The sequence below is a fragment of the Osmerus eperlanus genome, chromosome 5 (assembly GCF_963692335.1).
Source record: "Osmerus eperlanus chromosome 5, fOsmEpe2.1, whole genome shotgun sequence".
NCBI classification, from domain to species: Eukaryota; Metazoa; Chordata; class Actinopteri; order Osmeriformes; family Osmeridae; genus Osmerus; species Osmerus eperlanus.
The window spans coordinates 13,688,179-13,712,615 of NC_085022.1; the positions used below are offsets into that span (position 1 = coordinate 13,688,179).

The 24,437-nt window shown below is 44.3% G+C and overlaps 1 protein-coding gene across 1 annotated transcript; it reads right to left on the minus strand.

Annotated features, from left to right (window-relative positions):
- Positions 1-1,838: 1,838 nt before the first annotated feature.
- Positions 1,839-17,073, minus strand: slc6a15 (solute carrier family 6 member 15). The gene is made up of 12 exons (XM_062461768.1): positions 16,939-17,073; positions 14,545-15,039; positions 12,297-12,454; positions 11,773-11,899; positions 11,287-11,468; positions 7,401-7,511; positions 6,110-6,351; positions 5,739-5,928; positions 4,735-4,927; positions 4,308-4,467; positions 3,959-4,121; positions 1,839-3,171 (listed from the first exon to the last, which is right to left on the minus strand). The coding sequence occupies exons 2-12, from the start codon at positions 14,837-14,839 to the stop codon at positions 2,794-2,796; spliced, it is 2,199 nt and encodes a 732-aa protein (XP_062317752.1). The 5' UTR covers positions 14,840-15,039; positions 16,939-17,073; the 3' UTR covers positions 1,839-2,793.
- Between the last annotated feature and the right edge of the window lie 7,364 nt (positions 17,074-24,437).

Genomic DNA, 24,437 nt, shown 5'->3' on the forward strand with positions numbered 1-24,437 from the left:
GGCGTACCGATTGGTTTCCTCGACGATATCCCTAACCAGGTACTCTGTTAAAAAAGTTTTAAGCAATTTGCCTCAGAAAGAGATGCAGGGGGGGTTCGGACACCAGACTGTGTGTCATCAAACAAAACAGCAGGTCCTGGGGGAAGTTGTTGGCAGCCCTCAGAGCTAACCGCCTCCACTTCATCCCTGCCTCCATCGCCCCAGGCTCAGGGTTAGCAATAGCCACATTGACTGGAAGATCTTTTCCATCCTCACTGTCGTTACTACTACGATCTACAAAATCCCCTTCCTCATCAGAATGAAAAAAAAACTGCTCTAATATCATCCTCGGTCAGTTGCTTTCTTTGTTCGTTTGCCATTTCTTCTCAAATGTTTATTTATGACTGTGCTGAATGTGAGCACAAATCAGATGAGCAGCACTAATCATGTGAGTGCAAAATAATGTAAGGCGCGAAATCACTTGAGTGTCAAGTCTGACTTGATTAGTAAAGTTACTGTGGTAAATGAAACGTGTTTTTTGAAAACAGGTTGTTGCAAATTAGGGGTGTAGTTGCTATTCCGATTTTCAAATATTCACACATGAAGTGATTTTAACATGTGGTTATGATGTGTACACGTTGGTTGTGTGGATAGAGATAAATGGCAGGTAGGCTGCCATGTAGTCTCTTTTGGTTGGCTGCATGGTCGAGTGAGGTGGGAGGGGTCAAATCCACATCGTACCATCTTCTCGCCTATGTCCCTTTATATTTTTGGAGGCGTACCGACTTTTTTACATATCCATCCCTTTATTTACTGTCAATATCTATCACCTAACTTCATTACCAACTATACAATGGACGTATGGATCCTCGGAAGTTCACTGGTGCATTGGTTGGAGTGCCACCTGACCGCCACACGGCCAGCAGGGTTCACCCGAACCCTTGGGCTGGACTACCAGGTCCACTGGATGGGCCGGAGCGGGATGCGCCGGACGTACCTCGGGTCCGGCACCTGCCGTGATGGTCATCCATCTCGGGGGGAATAACCTAGGATCGCACATCATTTGGCGAAACCCCGACTGCATCCACAGGATGTACCGGAGCCAGGCGAGGGGGAGCGCGCAAGGCGCTTGGTGAATGCCGGAGTGGCCGGCTTCATGGGTAGGGTTGGAGTTGCCAACGGCAACATCAGCCACGACCAGGAACATTTCAGGAGGTACTGGTTTCACCTGAACCATAGGGGGAACGAGTTCCTCGGGATTGTCCTAGTCAGCCTGAGGAGCGTCATGTAGGCTAGCTAATGCTTACGAAAAAACACAAAGGCTCTTTTCAGAGCCACCCAAATAAACATAAAATGTGTAATTTTCATAATAATGCACTGATGCGCAGACCGAAACAGTCCCCTAATGCTCACTCGATGCAGACAGTTGTGGGATGTGTTGCTGTGGTTATACCAGTAGGCTAATATGAGAAGGCTATTGATGCCGGTGGGACCTTTGCGGACCCTACCTGCTCCGCAAATAGTCCAGCGGAACGGCAGGTTGTGGGGTGTCTACACCACTTGTCAGTGTTTCTGTGTTCACAGTTGCAAGAGTCTGGAGCGGGAGTGTACCGACCGGTGCCATCAGATGCACGGCTTCCATGAAAGGCACCGTTCTCAAAAAAATCAAAGATGACCGCATGTAAACGAGACGAAAGATGTTTTAGATGCATATTTGTGAATGTAGGCCTATATCTCTGGTTAGTTATACTTAATACATATAGGCTACTCATCTAAACTCTAGTAATCTACATATTTGACAATAATATATATAGAATGTAGAAGTAGGCTAACAAAAACAGAAAACACAGACATTGGTGTCCAGTACGGACCATGTTTGATCTTTAATCTCGACGGGGGAAAAAAGACATCGCATTGGAAGCCATTTCATGGAAAAAAGTATTTACAAAGTAGTACAATAGGAGGACTTGAACCTCATTGATAGCACATAAGTAAACAAAACAAAGACCAGCGTTAAGGATTTTGAAGCACAGCTCACCATAAAAACAAGGTGTTTTGATATCCAAACTATTCAGATAAATATATTTATAATATGTATATATTATATTTACAGAATACCTTAAATATACAACGTCCACCATGTATTCTATAAACAAATGTTATTTAGGCACACTTTTTCAACAATCCTGGGGGGGTTTGGGGGTGATTTAATACCACCCTTTTACTGTTTGGACTATATTATACTTTACACCAAAGAAATGTGGTCAGTATTGCATCGTAATTTGTCATTCGAAGTGGCTACACTGCTACTAATCTCAGTACTTGGCCAGAAATAGGTGTCATATGTACACAGCTATTCTATAAATTGATTACAATACCCCACAGACAGACAGGCCCAGTTCCAACATCATCCGTCACTGACTTCCCTACACACTTGACTGTCTCCTTCTGTGGAACTTGTGTTTTTGTAGGCTTGGGGGGAGATCCCACCTTATTGCTTACTTCTATACTGTCCTTTCAGATCCACATGGAGGGTCCAGAAAGGGTCGTGTAAGTAGTCAGTCAGGAACTGGTTTGGAATAGGGCAGGTGAAATACGGGCCAAACAGATAACATATGTTTACAGACCTTTTTACACTGACGCGGCAAAAAAAGGGGTGAGGACACATGTATGGTAGCAACTACAACATCTACAAAGAATACAGTACAAGTAAAAATGTGTGGATGATCCCAACAACTAAACACACGCAGAAACAGGATTGGCCGGCCTTTGGAGGCGGGGCATGAGGAAAGGGGGAGGGTGTTACGAGTTGCTTTATAAGTCAGACTCAGGCATGTCAGGCATGTCAGCCATCAGGTAGCCAATGCCGTAGCGACCATTGGGCGCCATGCCCGCATCAGGGACTCCGGAGCTCGGCTTGCGGTAGATACTGTTGCCGGGCATGGGTGATGGCGCTTCGCTGGGCGACTTGGCGGCAATCAGGCTGGCGTCGTCGTCCTCTTCGGCCCGGGCGCTCTCCTTGATGATGCGGCCCTTCTTGTAGGAGACGGTGGACATGCCCCCGGCGTTGTCATCGATGATGTTGAAGTAGCGCAGGGCGAAGACCAAGGGCACGGGCAAGATGGCGGCGACCACCAAGGAGATGCACACGGCCAGGCCCCAGGGAGGGTAGCTCAGACTCTTCTCACTAGCCTGGGACACACACACACAGTTACACTAACTTTGCCGTTTTGTGACTTACTCATACATGTATAAAGAGTGTCAGACTTAAAACTCGGTGGCGCTGTATTTACTAGGCACACTGTAAGTAACCACATCTCAGCTACCAGGCACAGTGAACACTATCTCAACAGTGAAACAATAACTAATAATCTCAATCCAATCAAACTGATACAATCAAGCTAATGCTGTACAATATTGAATATGCCAGGGTAAGGCTCAATGAAAGTCTATAATAAGCCATAGTATGATAGTATTTATCCGCTGCTGTAGTATCTACTAAAAGTAAAAGTATCCGATTTGGGGTTCAATCTCCGTCTCACTGTATTACATTTTGTTAAGTGGATATCGCGTTTGTGATATTTTTTCTTAAAGATTAATGATAGTGGTTATGATATATATGAGATATAATAGTGGTTCGTAACTCTTATCATGAAGGCTGCAGTGTTTTAACAAGCTTGAGGGGACCAAAACTGTCCACCTGTGTCTCTGGGACATATATTTGTGGACACAGATGTTTCAGTGTTTTTATACGGTAGGGGACTACTAAAAGCCATCAAATGGAGCAAATGACACCAACCATGACCTTTTCCTCATTTGTACTACATTTATACTACAGTTGAATGTCATCATCCTTTAGGCAAGATTTCAACGGTTCTTTCAATCAGACAAATACCAATTTAGAAGTCTATTCTCCCTGCTTCCACGTCCCAGTCATTCACAAACTGCAGGTTTCCCTGAGAAGGGGGAACTGACTCACCAGGTCCTGTATCCAGGCACTGTAGCTGGGTGGCGTCATGGCCAGCTGGATCAGGCTGGAGCAGAGCAGCAGGATGAGCAGCAGAGGGGTGACGTACTTCCACATGTAGTAGTAGAAGCGGAATGGCGTGAAGCCCAGCATGTCCTTCAAGTCCTCAAAGAACCTGGGAGTGCACAAGGATCGTTATTTGTAGAAGGGAAAACAGCTCATCGGTAGCTATGCTCTGGATCTGCTAGGGTTTTGTATTTTGGAGTCAGTAGGGGGTAATGGTTTATATCAAAGAGTGATGTGACATTGGTTAAGGTAAACCACACGTCAAAATAAACAACACCAAGTCTTTCCTACTTACTTGTCAGTCCCATAGACCCAGGCGACAGCCACGTTCTCCAGGATGACCACTATGAGCAGGGGAAGAGTGGCTGAGTAGTCGTCGAACATGGCCACAAAGTAGTTCCCTGAGCGCTGGACGAATAACAGACCAATGCAGAAGGCCAGCAGGCAACACCCCACTGTTGACAGGAGAGAAAGGACATGTCTGTTACATGGGTCACAATAATGTAAAGTATACTCGCAAAGCAAGTACAAACACACTTACAAATATTGAAGTCAATAAGTATGTAAATATACAAAATGTGTTTGTTGTACACTTCCAATTGTGCAAAAATAAAAGATTCCTAAAATGAAAATGTATTAAGCTCTGATTTTAATGAATTAAATTAGATCAAATTGATTTAAGTATATTCTTTCTCTAAGCGTAGGGTGCCCTTTTCTCTGACCTGTGAGGATCTCCTTGCGGACTTTAAAGGTGTCCACTATGGGTGTGATGATTCCCTCAATGGTGCCAAACATGCTGCCGAGGCCCAGGTTGACCAGCATCAAGAAGAACATGACAGACCAGAACGGCGAGGCAGGGAAGTGGGTCATGGCCTCGGTAAAAGCGATGAAAGCTAAACCTGTTCCCTGGACAGCCTGAGGAGGAACAAAATACAAATAAAACATATTTAGTAAAGACTAAAGAAATAAAGTTAACCCAATAATGTTTGAGGTATTACAAAATTATACCGAAACCAATTTATTTGCACATGCCTGAGTCCAATCCGGATTGGTTTGCATGAATCATATGACAGTAAAAAACAACTCTAACAAGATTACAAACAAGATGACTATCTATTTCCTGTATCACCTTCCATTACTTGACCCAAGCAACATGGAGCCATGTTGTCTTGAACAAGCCATCCCTTTACTCTATCATCATGTCTACCATTGCTGTGTTTGATGTAGCATTTTCTCAGAAGGGTACTTGGCCAATTTCATTCATTATTCACTGCTTTGGAACACGCTCAAGTAAGGACCAAGGAAAAGAAACATGATGCATTTGTACAGTATAGCCATGGGTAAAAATAACATGGATTTGATCAAAACAGAAACCACAATGGAGTTTTCTTGGAATGATAATTAATAACCGCTCCAACAATATGTAGAAAAGTTCTTTACATTGTTTGCATCTTGAAGTATAGATGCCTTTTATGGATGCTGTTTATGTTGAATAACTTAATTGGTTAACATACATATAGTGCCAAACAAAATTACAAAATATTCTGTAAATGCGTTAAAAGTGAGTACCAAAGACAAACAACATGGATTATTATAATTAATGTATACGTAACCAGGTAATTTAAACAGGATAATTTACCATATTCAAAATATGTAGTAGTTGTGCACAGATTTTCTTTTTAAATGACTCAATATGAGAGTATTTGATTCTCCAGAAAGAACGCACCTTGTTGAGTTCTTCCTCAATGCTGCAGGAGTCCAAGCCAAGGCGAGGGTAGTCACTCTCAGTCACCCCCTTGATGATATCTATCATCTGTCTGTAGTCCTCGGCACTGACATGACTGAAGTTAATGTGGTGGGGTATCATTTGGGGACTGATCTCGTTCCCCAGGAAACCCTCGATTTTCTTAGAGTTCCTAAAATAACATCAGAGGAGATTGTAAATCCAAGTCAAAATGGCGTCATTCCCCATGAATGACACAGGGTACTTAATCAAGCAACCTATAAGGGCAAATACAGATCCAGATGTGAGACAAAATGTCACCCAACCCTCATCCCAGTCTGAAAAAGATGCACAGGTGTGTGTATGTCACTCACAGCGCGACACACTTGGCGTTCATGATGTTGGCCTTGAAGCCCAGCACGGCAAAGACCACCAGTGTGGCCAGCACAGAGGTGAAGAAGTTGATGAAGGAGACGAGCACGGCGTCAAAATGGCAGTTATTGTCTCGCTTGTTGTAGCTGGAAAAGGCGATGACGCCGCCGAAGCCCAAGCCCAGAGCGAAGAACACCTGAGTGGCTGCCTCTCGCCACACCTTGGCTTCCAGCATGATCTCCAACTGACGACACACAACACAGTTTACTTAAGGACCCTACTTTACTGTGCAGTATGCAGAATCTAGACTTCCTCCCCGGACACCTGTATGTATCTGAAGCTAGCTACACAATAAGGATTAAGACCCAGACAGGTTTCTGCCCTATTTCTGGCTTCTAACAATGGACACCACTAAGTTAGACGGTTCTGAAACGCTGAATTGCTTTCACACAATGTTTTGTTGTAGGGGACATTTGAGTTTTGTTTAAAATTAGTACTAACCATTAGATTAAAAAATTATAAAACTTAAACCAACATCATTTCAATTCTACATAATTGAAGGTATTTTGTCACATGAATTACACATTTGCCTTAAATCCATTTGACAAAACTACAACGTTTTGCTATAATCTTTTTATTTGTGTGTGTTTACTTTTATTATCTCCATTGTATACATCAAAAGTTAAGATCAAACACAGGACGCAGCACACTAAGAATGTGTTTGTGACTGACTAATTTACTCCTATACACTTACTGTGACCAAAATAAAAACCACAGCCAGTTTTAGCAGAATACAGACATGCACAACTCCAGCGCCACTCTGATTTCCCTCTCCCAGCCCACATGAGATGTCTGGGGAGACTTTAACGTCTTAAGATGTCTCCCGCTTGAGAGGAGGCTGACACGTGAGATGCTGTTGTGAATGAATGTGGTGTGTTAGTTACATTAAAGCAAGTGAGTCCTGTTTCTATGGCAAACGAGGAGCGGAAAGAAGATTGCCGCCAAATGGATTCCAATGCCCAGGCCTCACTAAGTTAACCTAGTACAGAAGTGTATTACGATGTGAATCTTTAAAGATTCACATCGTAGTCTATTTTTTCACATCCGACTCATTTCTATTTAATAGAGCGTCCCTTCTGTCTTCTATAGAAATGTAGAAGCACGATCACTAAACAAAGTAAAAAATATAGACAAGCCTTCAAGGAAGAGACAGAGAAAGCTCTAAAGCCTTGTAGCTAGGGTTGATGGGTAGAAGCACTTTCAGTGGAAATCATTGAGTTGATGGAAAGGTACCTTGGGTGTAAACATGTGTCGGATCCCGTCCACGGAGCCCTTGAGGAGCAGAGCCCGGACCAGGAAACAGATCAGCACCACGTAGGGGAACAGAGAGCTGAAGTACATCACCTGCAAAACCACAACAGAATCAGCACTCTGTGAAAGTGGCTAGTGCATACACGGGTTCATGATTATAATGATAACATAGTTGGTATAGTGTTTTCTTACTTCATCCATCAATCTTGCCTGTCTGCCTGCCTACCTTCTGTCCTTCCATCCTTTATCCCCTGACAATCACTTATATTCACAAATGGATTGGGGACAACTGTATGGGGACAACATTCTTTCACCAAACAGACCATCTTTCATCACAAATGATATGAAGGAGGAGAGGAGCGCGCACGATTGCAAAGGGGACCAGCGGATGTGAACTGGACTGTGACCAATAAATATCTGCACAACAACCTTTCAGGCGGCTTTCTGTCCCTAGCATGACCTGTGGATCGCAGTCATTCTCTTACAAGTGCCCTGCCCATGGGGAGCCTCCTTTACAGGCATACAGTCAACGGATACAGGGCGCTAAATGATGGTGCTGCACAACAATGGGGGCCCTTTCCGAGGCGAGTACTGCACGAGACCACATAGGTGTTCTATGCTAAAGGATGCTGGATTCCAGGCCTTTGTCTCATTGGCTGACAAGACTGACGGGGGTGTGTGGGGGGTCTTTGCTTTATGCTTGACGCCTCTACTGTTTTATCTCAGGACTGGGGAACTCTTTCAGAGGGAGGTGGAAGAGGGAGTTTAGAGTTATAGGCATGGGAGGGAAGTTAGAAGTTTGCATCACCACCCACATATCCCAACTGAGATTTGTGGGGTGAGGATGTGGTCAGTGAGGGATTAAATCCCGGCCTTGGTTAAGTGTTAAGTTCACTTGGTCCTTGGGGAAAATGATGGTTGACTTATTATATCTATGTACTTAAGTTTGTGATATAATTAATGTATCGTACAATGTCTACACTACGACAAATATTTAAGGGAATATATAAAAGTAATGTATTCAAATAATGCATTAAAGTGCATTTTAAATAAATCCTATTTCAATTGACATTAGCAGTCCAGTGTCATCTACAAATGGGCACTACATATAAGTTAGCAAGCTACAACACAATTAAATACAGCTTGACAAAATCCCTGTCCATCAATTTGATGTGAAAATGTAATTGAACCATTCAATCCTTACATTTACATCTAGCTTCTTCTTTCTTCCCTTCTTTGCCAAACAGTCTTTTTTTCACACTCTCGGCAATCAAACCAAGCAAAAGAGCGGGTATAACCATGGCAACTGAAACGGTCTGCTCCCTCTTTTCCTCTCTCACCCAACCAACCACCCACACACACCCACACACATCCCCCCCCCCCCCACACACACACACACACACACAGAAATGGAAAAGAAATGCAGATGGTAGTGACGAGATTTAGCCGAATGGGCTTTTTTCAGAAAAGGGGGGCCAACTGGACATTAATATTCTTTTGTGTGACCAAACCCTGATTAATCTTCAAAGGGCCTTCCTTGTTGGGCCTTCACAGGGGAAAGTGCACAGCCATTTTCACAAAGCCATACAGATGTATGGCAGGGTGCAAAGAGGATCTGAAATTATAGTATTAAGCATTTCTATGCTATAAAAAATATAAATATGTTTGTGTGATTAGATATAATTTTTTTCAACTACAAATCCACCATATTTACTGTTTTTAGTCCACAATGAACAGCTTGTATAAATAAGTCAACCAGTTACATATAGCAAACCTTGACATGATAATGTCAACAATAAGTGGGATTATGTGTTAACACTGCACACCAGGTAGTTGTTTAGAATTGACTAGAACTCTTGCAGCATGTGTAAGATTGTCATATGTAAGATTCTCCTGTTAAAAGCATGTGCAAATACTTCTGTGAAAGTTCTCATGCCACCATATGTAGTTCCCATATAGCATATGTTTTCATGCCATATGATTTAGGAGTGGACTTTTAAACTTTCAGTTGTCAAGTCCTCAGGTCATATGATTTAAAGTTGCATTCATGAATTTTAACGAAAAAGAAGTGTCTGCAGAGGTGCGAGATGTTAAGGAACTGGGTTCAAAATATCAAGAGTTGCATTGTGGTGAGAAATGCTAGACTTGCTATACTTGGCTAAAGGGCCCAACTTCCTAGAACTAATAACTAGGAGCCTTATTTATAAAACAGTGTGTAGGATCCATACAAAAAGTGTATGTGTGCACAAAAGCCGAAATAGCAAACGGCCCCCAAAAAATATATTTATCAAACCGGTTAAAACCGGACCTGGAAATGTGCACACGTGGATCAGCCTCCCTCACCCCACACCCCCATTCAACCATGTTCAATAGCACTTTATGAATGTGGATGCATCGAAAAGAGCCTGCTTATCAATGGTTCTTCATGGTGAACCATGGCAACATCCGAGAGGAAGACCCAGAAAATAAATTTTACTGACCCAGAAAGCAAGGCACAGTCATGTTCACTACAACAATTTTACACACAAAAAGTAGCCTATTTGAAAACTTAAATTGTACTTGGTGATATGTGCACAGTATTAGAAGATATCTTTAAAAACTTGTGAAGCTCTGTTCAGTAGGGTAAGCCAGTAGGGTACATCTTGAGAATATAAGGGGCTGTGACCTCTCTTTCTTTGCAACATTTTTGTTCTTGCCTGCATTGCTTTAGTGGGGACTGTATGGCAGAAGATAGGAGTTCAATAGAACTGAACAAGCAGACCAGACAGTTGGGATAATATCAGTAAGAGGTACAATGGAAGGGGTCAAATCACAACACCTAATTTAGATAGTGAAGGGCTCTGTCCCAAACCTATTACAAGAAAGAACCAGATTCTAAAGTATTTTTTCAAATCAGTACGGAACCAGGTACTTTGGGACAAACTTGACAATATACTGTATCTTGACCAGCCCTGAGCTGACAGAACAGAGCTAAAAGAGGAAGAACGGGGAAAAAAAAGAAATATCCAGGAGATTAAAAACTGCGAGAAGTGGACCAATTTGTGCAACCTTGACCTTGAAACTGTTTGACTAATGCGGTTCATATGACACAAGAAAACCTAGAAGGCTCATGCAGCCTAAGCCTTAAAAGCCCATATTGGTATGAGTTAATCAATATAATGCTAGTCACGATACTGTCAACTCCACTACACTCAGCAACAGTATGCTAAAGTAAGCTTATCTAGCCCCCATAATTGGTTCACATGACCATGATCTGTCAAGAGGCATCAACAGTAGGTCCAACAGCATGTCTTTTAACCAAGCAGCCATGAGGAACATCTCCTTCCTTTGACCAAAGCCTCCTCCATTAGGTACTGTTGGCATACACTTGGCAAGAAAATTCCCCTTGTATTGTTCTCCATGTACAGTACCAGCATCCTGTATCGCAGGTCACAGATGTGACCAACCAGTTAACTGGGCCAGGTATCTCTGCTAGTGCACCATGTTGAATAGTACAGTAGGTCAAGCTATTTTCGTTTCCTTTTGTCTTTGTACTTAAAGTGAAAGTCAAAGAGATTTTTGGTCATATGCACATTATAACATAGGTCATACTAGGCAATTGTATTATTTCGACAAGGCTGAAGCAATCTAGTAGGCATAGAAAAATCTAATATAAATAAAAAAGTATCTCTTTGCCTTAGGCAAGATAATCAGGTTCACTCTCTCTTGATGAAACAAATATAAACCTACCTTTTTACCTCTGCCACTTTTCTACCATGAACTCGTCTCACTCTTACAGACGGTCATTTTGATCAATTTTCTTCTTTCATTATCAACACTCCTTCAAAGATAAGATATCTTTGATTTGTCCCTGTCGTCGATCTCTCACCTTGCCAGAAGACTGAATCCCCTTGATCATGGCCAGACACACCATTGACCAGGCGGCCAGAAGACACAACGTCATCCTCCAGTTGAGGCCACCACCCTCAGCTATGGTATCTGAGATGTCCAGGGCCTCACGGTACCAGTAGTAGGTGGTGGCCGAGCTCTTCTCACATTCTGGCACCACGTCTGCAGGAAACACAGAGACTTAGTGAACAGAGCTCTGTGAAGTGGGAGCTTAGCTCACACTACACCCCAACCACCCCACCCCCCCCTGACACTATAACCCCCCCCCCTCCTCTACCATATGTCACTGTGAATAAATAAACACATTTAACATTAGATAGCAAACGCTGGCACACTCAAATGTCACGCGAAGGCGGCAAACTCCTGCAAGTTAGCGGCACGTTTGTTGTGTTCAAGTACATCTCGCATGGTCTTGTTTCACAGCTTCGGTAAGCTGATCTCAGCTTTGGTGTGTGTGTAGACTTACATGTGCTGGTTTTGTTTTTGACCAGTGGACACTCATGCCAGGGCAGAGGTTGCTGGAACGACTGGGAAAAGTAGAAAAGACTCCACCCAATGATGACATTGTAGTAGAGCGCCACGAAGAAACACACCTGCAAAGAAAATCAGTCAAAATTCTAGATTATAAGATACTACTTCTCAGCAGGGATGTTTCAATGGTCTCTTGACATCGGGACCCCAATGTCCATCCCTAAACCTCTGCCTGATTGCATGACTCACATTGAGAGGTAGAAAAAGATACAGTCACTTGTGGAATTGGTTTATGCTGGCTAGGCTTTGAGGCCCCAGGTTGTGCTTTCATGGCAAATGCAGTTACACTTGAGACGGTTTTACTCCACGTATGTCAACAAGTTGAACTGTCTGTGCCCCCTTATCTACGTTTGAACAGCAAAATAAAATGAGTGTGCGTGCTGCTGTGTACAGTATCGATTGGTGTCTCGTGTCATTATTTGTTGCCCACAGTTAGAATTGGCAGTGCCCCTGACTCACCATACAGCTAGCAAAGCCGATGCCCCCCAGACGAGGGCTGATGTAGGTCCACACCCCGATGCTGCCGCGCCGGATACGCTGGCCCACAGCCAGCTCCAGGAAAAACAGGGGGATGCCAATCACCACCAGCAGGATCAGATAGGGCACCAGGTATGCTCCTTTTGAGAGAACACACACACACAGGGGGGTTCAAAGAAACATCACTTTTTCTGTCACCAAAACCCATTTGTCGTCCTCTCCATGTTGTATAGCAACAAGTGTGTGTTGCACATCTCCGTTAGTACTGTCCTAATTATGTAGGGTCCAGCTAAAAACTGTACTAGGAGTTTTAAAAGATTCTCCATTAAAAAGGACCCCTGACATACATTACGCCTCATTATTTTGTCCACATTCTACAAATATGTCATTCCTCTGTAGACTGCTTCAGGGTGAGCCTTCTATCTGTACAGAACGTACAAGCTGTGCTCTCAGACTGGTTCTTCTTACAGACCCCTCTGAGGGCATCAGAACAGGCAAATGAACCATGAGGCTGGAAGACACATGATGTTGTGAAGAGTATTAACCACCCTTTGTTCCCAGGAAAAGATCTGTGCTTGCTGAACAGTATTTGGTTTGAGCAAGGAGTTTCTGCATCTGGATATAGAGTAGTGTCTTTAGTGGTTTGGGAGGTCCTGTGTAATACGCGTTTAATGGTAAACTGGATGGCTACAACTGATAATTATAGAAGGGTTCATGCTAATCTCCTTTTAGCGTAAAAACACTGTTTTTACCTATTCGCTAAACCTCAATGATGCCTGAAGGGAATTTGGGAGTGTCACATGTACACTTGATGAAGCATGTCTATGATTCAGTGAGGCTGTCACGGTCCCAGATTATCTGAAGATGCAACAGGGTGTCTAGACTGGACAGTGTTGTGGTAGACGTAACCACTTACGTAACAAGTGCACAGACATGCTACATTTTACAGTGTATATAGTGAAATATATGCTACATAAATACTGTTAGAACTATGCACTTTTCATCCTGGATCTTCTGCCGTACTTTCTATCTGCCCCATTTATAAATCGCTTTGGATTTAAAAGCATCTGATAAATGAATACAATCCAAAATGGAAATATGCCTTGTGCGTTCAAATACACAGCTTATCCAGAGAGGTGTAAAAAAAGCTTATGTTGGGAAACAGCCTGACTGGAGCAGACACACACAGAGATGCACAGACATACAATCAATGCAGGTTGCAAGGGCATGCAGAAAACAGAGGGTGGGTGAGCATACACAAAGTGGAAGATTATGACAGATCATGGCAACCTCAGGTGTGTCACTTGAATGTAATTACAGCAGTAATAAGCAGGGTGGCTAGTGTCATTTAAAACACACCTGGAAAACATGACAATGTGCAGGTGGTGGCTACAAGACACACACACTTGAAAGCAGGTACACACAACCAGAAATTGTCGATTTATATATTCTAATATATAGCTTTGAACATTTATTTATCATTGTGATTTCGATAAGCATAAGAAAGAAATAGGCACACACATGGAATGCATAACTTATCTCTATGTAGTATAGAGAACAGAAAACCAGGGACATCATCTGCTTGATCATGACAGAAAAATTGGCTTTTGAAAATCTGTATTGTAATACAGAGGAATGCTACTCTGGAAGAAATGTTTTTACCGTAGAAGTGTACACTGATTTGGTAAAACAGTGTTAGCATTCAATTATCACAATTATTTCAGTTGTTGCATGCTGGTTTGATAAACATTTGTGTATTTTGGAGTGCTGTGATGTCATCAGAAGGTGTTTGCCTGCAGGATGGTAGAGAGGCAGGGATGGCAAAGACAGAGTAATCGTCACACAGTCACATGAATACTGTTATGGTGATTTTGAGACCTCCGATTGGCAAGGTGACTGAGCAACAGCTGCTTTTGACAGGAAGGACAACACAGTGAGGGGTCTGCCTCAAGGAACACCATCCCCTTGTAAATTGTATTTGAAACCAATGTGCCAAAACGCATCCAAGCACAGTCACACATGCAGTGACCTAAAAACTCACGCACACATCCTTCTTCTTGCCTCCAGATAGAAAAGAACGACACAGACTCTCTCTCTTTATGTCTAACACACGCACAATTACTTGATTTGGAAAGTTGTTTAGAAGCCTTTTGAACCAACCCTATGTTCTCCTTACTTTGTTCAGTGGCGTAAATAAGACAGATAGATAAATCAGTGACCTATCACTCACCTCCTCCATTCTTCTGACAAAGGTAAGGGAACCTCCAGACATTCCCGAGCCCTACAGAGAAGCCCACCTGGGCTAAGATGTACTGCAGCTTGCTGTTCCACGCGGGCCTCTCCTCATCGCCATCCGAACCTTCCTCCACATCATTCTCTTCTCTGCCGTCCTCCTCATGGCTCACGATCAGCGAGCTCTTCTTGAAGGAATTGTCGCACGCGTCCTCGTTGGAAAGCAGGTCTTTGACAGATTCCGTGACATCGTCGTCAAGCTCTCTCTTGACGGCCTTGCTGTTTTTGGGCATTTGATAAAGCGAACCAGATCAAGGGGCGGAACGTCTTTGAAGTCAGTGAGACAGTCTGCGGAGTCACGTAATACAGTGTGGTACAAGCACTGGCAGAACAGCCAAGTTGATGAGTGAGGGGTTGGAGGAAGGGTTTGTTTGTTGTGTAAGATGGAGGGGTTGTGGAGGACGAGGTTTATTTCTTCATTATCACCAAGTGTCTGAAGGAGACAAAAGTGAAAGAAACATTAAAATGTGCACACTTCTCTTCAGGCTTCAGGGTGCATATTTTTTGATTGTCCTCACTGTTATGTAAGGTACATATGACCTGTACATTTCAAGTTTAGTCTAATGAAAAAGAGAGGGATGGTAATACTCCCTATACAAGATAGTAGGTGGGCATGTTATTGGAAAATCAACATTCATTTTTTAAAGTGTGATGCAAGGTTAAGCAGAGATTAGTTCATGTGAAACCCCTAAAAGTTTCAGTTCTGTTCGTCAAGAAAGCTGGAACATAATGCAAAACATAATATAATGTTCCATAGATTAAGGCCGTAGCCATGGAGTCAACATTGGGGCAAAACCTTTTACGTTTAGTTGTGAATATGATTACATTTTATAGGATAATTTCGGACAGCGTGCGTGGTTGCCATTTATATATATATATATTTTTTATATCAATATATTGGGGGGGGGGACATTTTGAACAGATTTGAATATTGGGGTCCCCCCCAATATATATTATGATTACGGCCCTGCCATAGGTTATTAAAGTATTCATAGCCTACTATAAATAAAGCTAACATTAACCACTGACCTTGACAGTAACATTCAACCTTCTTTGACCAATGATCCACCCACTTAGTTTAATAATAGCAAAATTGTATCAATAGCATTTCTTCTGCAATACTAATACAAATGATAAAAAAGGAAGGATAGACTGAAATACTCAACCAGATAAAAGCAAATGAAGTATCTCTGTTTCCTCATAAGAAATTCTATAATTCTATAATTCTGTGAGCAATAACTTTACAAACATTTTATTCATTCTTTAAAATGTATATTTGGAGTTGCCTTTAGGCTACCTACACACAACATAGGGTATCATTTAATAACCTAATAGCCTACATCACATGGCAAGGTCTCTAAAGGAAATCCCTTGTCCGCACATGTCCCCACAATCTATAAAAGGACATTATTTATTAATTCGTCGCAAAAATGCTATGGTCATAACACGGAAAGGAGTTTTCCTATGACAGGTTTGCCTGATACAAAGGCTATTATGTTGCCACCCGCCTAAATAATTCAGCCCCCGACGCAGAGCACGAGGCGATTTGCATATGAACCCAAACACTCGTTTTCCTCACTGGCACAGTAGGGTTGCTGGCAGATGGAAATATAGAGATAAACAGTATTACCTGTTCAATAAGCCTACACGCGCCATAGTCAATTGTAATTTCATGTTTTAAATGCTACATTGTTAGTAAAATGTCCTCCCTAAAATAAAACAATGTCGCTGCAGAATGGATCAGCAAATTGCCAACCCCGGTTTAAGTGATTAATAGATTCCCTTTACCACTTTCAGATTAACCTCGTTTGTAAAGCACTGGGCGTCATTAGATTTTCACAATATTAGGCTAATGATTTTCGGCATCTTAAATAGGCCTATATATAAATATATAAATTATCCTAATGTAGCCTACATTTTGCACTTGTAGGGTACGACATACATGTCACTTTCTACAAACGTGTTAATTGACTAATTGTTTAGACTACTTTATTTTAAGATATAGGCTACTATGAGATGGACTGCATGGAACATGTATGACTGAAAATGTGTAGGCTACAGCATCAACCGAACATTTGTAAATGAGGCCTTTAAAAATAGAAGAGAAAAATGCGTGTTCAAAGGCATATGGTGTGTGGCTCATTGTGCACTCAAGAACAATTTGTTCAGAAAACGTACATAAATTAATTGATCCCCGCCCAGTCCTTATGCCATCCATGTGCAGTATTTCATCATTCGCTACCCCCATCCTGCGTATCCGCATATAAACAAAAATAAACCTATTACAATGAAGAAAAACCATCCTCAGAATTAAAATATAAAAGAAGCTTACTTTTTTTGAAAAATTGTCGTCCTTTTCTGGATAATGCGTCTCAAGGAATGAAATTGTGAGAGCACATACATGGGGCAGACATTATCACTTGCTTCTCTGGTCCACGATTGCCGGTGTGTGAACAGACATACCGCCTCGCCTTGTCAAGGTATCATCAGAAGGATGTGGCGCTTAAATAGGGGTGCTTCAAGCCTCAGTCGTTTAGTTATTTACGTAAATACAAAGATTTTTGTACTCATCTAATTGTGTATGATTATGGACATGTATAAAACCGATAATTAATGCCGCCTTCCGCTCACAAATCCGTAATTTAGCTTCAATACCGTAAAACCAGACCCGTCGTCCACCCATCAGAACTTTGGTATGTTCCACTACGAAAAGCCCCCTATAAGCTCCTTCACCAGGCTGGTGGGGGTTGGTATACAGTGTGTGATATGGTTACACGCCATAATTTACAAGCGCGATATTGTGGGACTAAGATTGTTTATTTAAGTCAACATTAAAGCACAATGCGCATCCGCTTTAGGCTACTGGAGGATAGAGTGCGAACATGTGATTTCTGCTTAATTTAATGAAAGGTCATTGTAGGCTAGATTTACCGCTGCGATATGTTTGTATCAATCAGTTAACCTTATTTTGAGCAATATGCATTTCACTGTAAGTGGTATAGTTGGCATGACATTTTAATTTCGAATGCAACCATGTATTTATACAGTAGGTCTGTTGATGCCAATGTACAGTTCGCATGAGTGTGCGTAAACTACACCCCCTGCTGAATAACCACCCTGAATAAACCAACCAGAGATCATGAAGAACGGTTCTCCAACTTTTTTTATCAACATAATATCTCCCTCTATCTCTGTTTTGGGGTGAGTATTTCTGGTGGAGTGTTCACACAGGAATCCACCATTAGTTCAGTTTAACAACTGTACTCTCCAACCCAGTTTTATCAAACCTCCCTGCCTACAACACATCTTTTGGCTGAAATGTAAACTGCCAAGAAATATTCTACACAGGAACCCTCCCTTTCTGTCAGAGCCCAGAGAGTGCAGCCTGAGCAGACATAGATATTGATTGTTCCTAGTAGAGTATCTCTTCTATGTAGGCTAACAGCTCCCCAACAAAGCATTCTCTCAGTGAGTTCAACAGCCCCCTACCATGTACACAAGTGTGGCACCAGATTAATAAACACAGTTCTCAACAAAGTGGAGTTTTGAATGTAACATTTAGCAAGAAACTGAGGTTTGTCAAGGAACACACACACAACAAACACCCGTTAGGTCAAGGACAGGTTTGTGTCTGTATTGTGTATTCAAAGGGGTGGGGGTGGGGATGATGTAGTCTTCAGGATGACTCTGATGTTATTGACTGGAATGACGACGCCTTCTTCTCAGCTGAGGATGGTGACTTTCCTCGTAAGACGTGCCCAGGCCCTGAAAGTCCTTAGTAATGTCTTTGTCTTCAGGATATATATAAATATATATTAAAAAACACTCCCGACATCATCATATGGTCACAAGGTCACCTGACAGAAGGTTCTGGTGACTGGGCTGTTACAGAATGATAGATTTATCATTGCAAATGAGAACATGAAGATGGTCTCTTCTGCTTTAAAGGGAAGATATCACATTGCGAGACTTATCGTGGCCTTTTTTTTCAATATTTTCCCTCAATAGCTTGATTCCGGAGCTATTCTAGTTGTAATGTGCTTGATTTAAGCAAGTAAGATTGTTTTTGAAAGCATCAGCTTCCCCTCCCTGAGTCACCACCTTACCGCGGTGGAGGGGTTTGCGTGTCCTAATGATCCTGGAAGCTATGTTGTCGGGGGCTTTATGCCCCTGGTAGGGTCACCCAAGGCAAACAGGTTCCAGGCGAAGGATCAGACAAAGCGTGGCTCAAAAACTACCATGAAGAAAAATAACAATGGTTCTCAGTTGCCCCTGCCCGGAAGCGGGTCACCGGGGCCCCCCCCTGGAGCCAGGCCCGGGGGTGGGGCTCGATGGCGAGCGCCTGGTGGCCGGGCCTTTTCCCATGGGGCCCGGTCGGGCACAGCCCGAAGAGACAACGTGGGACCCCCTTCCAGTGGGCTCACCATCCGCAGGAGGGGTCATGGGGGTCGGGTGCAGTGCGAGACGGGCGGCGGCCGAAGGCGGGGGCCTTGGCGGTCCGATCCTCGGCTGCAGAAGCTAGCTCTAGGGACGTGGAACGTCACCTCGCTGGCGGGAAAGGAGCCGGAGCTGGTGCGCGAGGTAGAGAAGTTCCGGCTAGATATAGTCGGCCTCGCCTCGACGCACAGCATCGGCTCCGGGACCAGTCTCCTTGAGAGGGGCTGGACTCTCTTCCACTCTGGAGTTGCCCTCGGTGAGAGGCGTCGAGCTGGGGTGGGAATACTTGTTTCCCCTCGGTTCGGCGCCTGTACGTTGGGGTTCACCCCGGTGGACGAGAGGGTAGCCTCCCTCCGCCTTCGGGTGGGGGGACGGGTCCTCACTGTTGTTTGTGCTTATGCACCAAATGGCAGTGCAGAGTACCCACCCTTTTTGGAGTCTCTGGGAGGGGTGCTGGAAAGCGTTCCTCCCGGAGATTCCCTCGTCCTCCTGGGGGACTTCAATGCTCATGTGGGCAATGACAGTGAGACCTGGAGGGGCGTGATTGGGAGGAACGGCCCCTCCAATCTGAACCCGAGCGGTGTTTTGTTGTTGGACTTCTGTGCTAGACACGGCTTGTCCATAACGAACACCATGTTCAAGCATAAGGGTGTTCATATGTGCACTTGGCACCAGGACACCCGAGGTCTCAGTTCGATGATAGACTTTGTAGTCGTGTCGTCGGATCTGAGGCCGAATGTCTTGGACACTCGGGTGAGGAGAGGGGCGGAGCTGTCAACTGATCACCACCTGGTGGTGAGTTGGCTACGATGGTGGGGGAAGATGCCGGTCAGGCCTGGCAGGCCCAAACGTAATGTGAGGGTCTGCTGGGAACGGCTGGCAGAATCCCCTGTCAGAAGGAGCTTCAACTCCCACCTCCGGGAGAGCTTCGACCATGTCTCGGGGGAGGCCGGGGACATTGAGTCCGAATGGGCCATGTTCCGGGCCTCCATTGTTGAGGCGGCTGACCGGAGCTGCGGACGCAAGGCGGTCGGTGCATGTCGCGGCGGTAACCCTCGGACTCGGTGGTGGACGCCGGAGGTGAGGGAAGCCGTCAAGCTGAAGAAGGAGGCCTATCGGACTTTGTTGGCTGGTAGGACTCCAGAGGCAGCTGATGTGTACCGGCAGGCCAAGCGGAATGCGGCTTTGGCGGTCGCGGAGGCAAAAACCCGGGCGTGGGAGGAGTTCGGCGAGGCCATGGAGAATGACTTCCGAACGGCTTCGAAAAGGTTCTGGACCACCATCCGGCGACTCAGGAGGGGGAAGCAGTGCACTGTCAACGCTGTATATGGTGGGGATGGTGCGCTGCTGACCTCGATGGGGGACGTCCTGGATCGGTGGAAGGAATACTTTGAAGACCTCCTTAATCCCACCAACACGCGTTCCGACGTGGAGGCAGAGTCTGGGGACATTGGGGGGGGCCCTTCTATCTCTGGGGCTGAGGTCGCCGAGGTGGTTGAAAAGCTCCGCGGTGGCAAGGCCCCTGGGGTGGATGAGGTCCGCCCGGAGTTCCTTAAGGCTCTGGATGTTGTAGGGCTGTCTTGGTTGGCACGACTCTGCAACATCGCGTGGACATCAGGGACAGTGCCTCTGGACTGGCAGACCGGGGTGGTGGTTCCCCTCTTTAAAAAGGGGGACCGGAGGGTGTGCTCCAACTTTAGGGGGATCACACTCCTCAGCCTCCCTGGGAAAGTCTATTCAGGGGTGCTGGAGAGGAGGGTACGTCGGATTGTCGAACCTTGGATTCAGGAGGAGCAATGTGGTTTTCGTCCTGGCCGTGGAACTGTGGACCAGCTCTATACCCTCGGCAGGGTTCTGGAGGGTGCATGGGAGTTCGCCCAACCAGTCTACACATGTTTTGTGGATTTGGAAAAGGCGTTCGACCGTGTCCCTCGGGGGCTCATGTGGGGGGTGCTCCGGGAGTACGGGGTACCGGACTCCCTGATCGGGGCTGTTCGGTCCCTGTACGACCGGTGCCAGAGTTTGGTCCGCATTGCCGGTAGTAAGTCGAACTTGTTCCCGGTGAGGGTTGGACTCCGCCAGGGCTGCCCTTTGTCACCGATTCTGTTCATAACTTATATGGACAGAATTTCTAGGCGCAGCCAGGGCGTTGAGGGGGTCCGGTTTGGGGACCTCAGGATCGGGTCGCTGCTTTTTGCGGATGATGTGGTCCTGTTGGCTTCATCGGGCCGTGACCTCCAGCTCTCACTGGAGCGGTTCGCAACTGAATGTGAAGCGGCTGGGATGGGAATCAGCACCTCCAAATCTGAGGCCATGGTTATCGACCGGAAAAAGGTGGAGTGCAATCTCCGGGTCGGGGAGGAGATCTTGTCCCAAGCGGAGGAGTTCAAGTATCTCGGGGTCTTGTTCACGAGTGAGGGAAGGATGGAGCGCGAGATCGACAGGCGGATCGGTGCGGCGTCCGCAGTGATGCGGGCTCTGCATCGGTCCGATGTGGTGAAGAAGGAGCTGAGTCGAAAGGCGAAGCTCTCTATTTACCAGTCAATCTACGTTCCTACCCTCACCTATGGTCACGAACTGTGGGTAGTGACCGAAAGAACGAGATCGCGAATACAAGCGGCCGAAATGGGTTTTCTCCGCAGGGTGTCCGGGCTCTCCCTTAGAGATAGGGTGAGAAGCTCGGTCATCCGGGAGGGGCTCAGAGTAGAACCGCTGCTCCTCCGCGTCGAGAGGGGCCAGTTGAGGTGGCTCGGGCATCTGATAAGGATGCCTCCTGGACGCCTCCCTGGTGAGGTGTTCTGGGCACGTCCCACTGGGAAGAGGCCCCGGGGAAGACCCAGGACACGCTGGAGGGACTATGTCTCTCGGCTGGCCTGGGAACGCCTCGGGGTCCCCCAGGAAGAGCTGGTGGAAGTGGCCGGGGAGAGGAAAGTCTGGGCCTCCCTGCTTAGGTTGCTGCCCCCGCGACCCGACCCCCGGACAAGCGGAAGATGATGGATGGATGGATGGATGCACTTCAACATTTCCTCTCTTAAAACGAACCAATTTCTGATTATCCAACATGATTAGCTGGGTAAAACCACAAGTTTTTTTACGTTATCAAGTCTTGTTGGATCACTGATATTTCCTGAGACAGCATGAAGAAAGAAACCATTTTAGAAAATGAAGAAAGGGCTGTTGTGTGCAATGAGTTACAACACAGTACATCCTATTTTCTGTTAGATGATGTCTATTTTGATCTTTTGGTGGTAAACACAGGGACAGGTCACAGATGGCAAGCTGCCAAAGCTTACCTGTTGAATTCTTCATGGGCTAACCCAGAGTTTGGTAAGCCGATCCCGATAGGTAGTCACAAGACTGCCATTGGAAAGTTAAGGCATTGGTTTTCACAACGTCATAACCTCCTGACATGCTATCGTTTATCCATGATTTTCCTTGACAACTGATCAAATTATGAAACCCACTGCAGTTTACAACGTGTTCCGGACAACACATTTTTCAAATAATAATTTCTTTAACAAGACCCAACTTAAAAATGAGATTGATTCAAAATATTTTAAAAAGATCTCCATCCAAAAGTTTGCTTCATCATAAAATGTCATAAGCATACCAATTCCAATCTTTTTACTTAATTTTTCTCAGTTTATGGACAGTAATTATACTTATGTAGGCTACAGTCATTTTGAAAGCAGTGTCCCTACTATTTGTAAACATTAAGTCACATACTGAGCTTGTATTGGACAATTCCTCAACGCTCAGATTACTTTGTGACCTTTTAAACAGCTGAAAAGGGCGTGTGAACTATTGCTTATGATGGTCTTGTCTCCACTCAGTCAAAGGCAAAATCACGTTGTCAATGTCCTCAACAGAACAAATTGTTTTCAGGAGAACACCAACATTATGTACTAAGATATGCTGCATGCATGTCACCCAGTACATCATAAGAATGATGCAACATGATGTTCTCATGAGGCAACCTTGAAATCATTTTGATATCAAAAGATTGAAGCCTCAAAGGAAGTGTTGTCTGGCCATAGGGTATATGGGAGAAAGGACATTATTATCTGACAATGTTGTTTTGTAGTAACTGTTCCCTCCAGAATTGTAGCTTTTCTGTCAGAGAAAGATTTTAAAGCCAATAAATTATTTGTACTGTTCAATTCTGTTTTGGATCTTTAGAATTTGGAAGTGTAGAGAACGTTCACCAAGATTTACATTTTTTAAATAAAATGCACAACATAATTTTTGGTACTGTATTATTATTTCCCAAATGTGAAACACCACAGACCTCCATTCTGAGCCTCATTTGGTTATTTATTAGTGGTCACATGCCTTTTGAATCCTCTTTCCTCTGCGTCTCAGATACAGAATGATTCCATTTTACTGCATGAATTACACAATACAGAGGCCAGCTCTGAGGCAGGGGCCTTCTTTTGGAATCAATGTGCCATGTCTTTCAACTTTATTTACGTCCATCTCTATTCAATCTCTAACTCACTCACACACAACCTCTCTCTCTCTTTCTGTCACACACACACACTTTTTACTCTCAGCTCATCCACAGGTCCTCTCTCCTAATTCTGCATACAGTTAATTTGAAGAAAAGTGGACTAATGGAACTAATGTGAAGGGATTTAAGAATGGACAGCGGGTTGCCTCCCAAGCTCTTATGGTGGGAGGCGTGATATGCTTTGACAAAGAGAGGATTAATTACAAAGTATAGCCATAAAGCCTCCTTTCACTCGAGACAGTTCTGTGTCACGCGGCTAGTTCAAGTCATGGGATTCTGAGAATATGTAAATGGAAGATCTTCTGAGGAATTCAGACCTGGGGTTGTCCAGAATGTACACCGTGGCTGGTATGAGTGACAATAGAGCCAAAGCCCAAGATTTTTGCAACCTCCTAGACTGACAACTTTTTTTAATTGAAACTATTTGTGAAATACAGTTATTTCGTTTCTCATCATCAAAATAATGGAATAATACGGATATACTGTTTTCCAAAGAGTCTCAACCTGTGTGTCATGTCTGCTGTAGTATAGTCATTGAGTCCTTCACAGTCTGCACAGCTGGCCCTTTACATAAAGTGTGGTCTCGACACAAAGCCTAGTCTATCACTCTCCAATGCCATTCAGTTTCTCTGGGGAAATTCATGCAATCCTTACAATGAATGAACCATTCTACACATCTGCATCCTTACTCACAAAGCCATTTATCCGGAGTAAAAAAGTAGGCCTAAAAGGCGCAGTTAAAACTTTGTTTTCCTTAGAATCATACACATTGGGATTTTATTATGATGTACTACAAACCTTGTCAAATGCATGCACATTTGGAAAAAAATTCAGGTCAGATCAAGACCATGCAACAGTGGTCCTACTAACTCAGTGAAACTAGC

What these genes read in the sequence shown, in the direction of transcription:
- slc6a15 (XM_062461768.1), bottom strand. Translation starts at nt 14,839, where the DNA reads ATGCCCAAAAACAGCAAGGCCGTCAAGAGAGAGCTTGACGACGATGTC. An exon ending in TTGTCAGAAGAATGGAGGAG is followed by an intron (nt 12,455 to 14,544) that starts GTGAGTGATAGG and finishes TTCTCTCAAAAG; the next exon opens with GAGCATACCTGGTGCCCTAT. An exon ending in GACACATGTTTACACCCAAG is followed by an intron (nt 6,352 to 7,400) that starts GTACCTTTCCAT and finishes GTGTGTCGTCAG; the next exon opens with TTGGAGATCATGCTGGAAGC.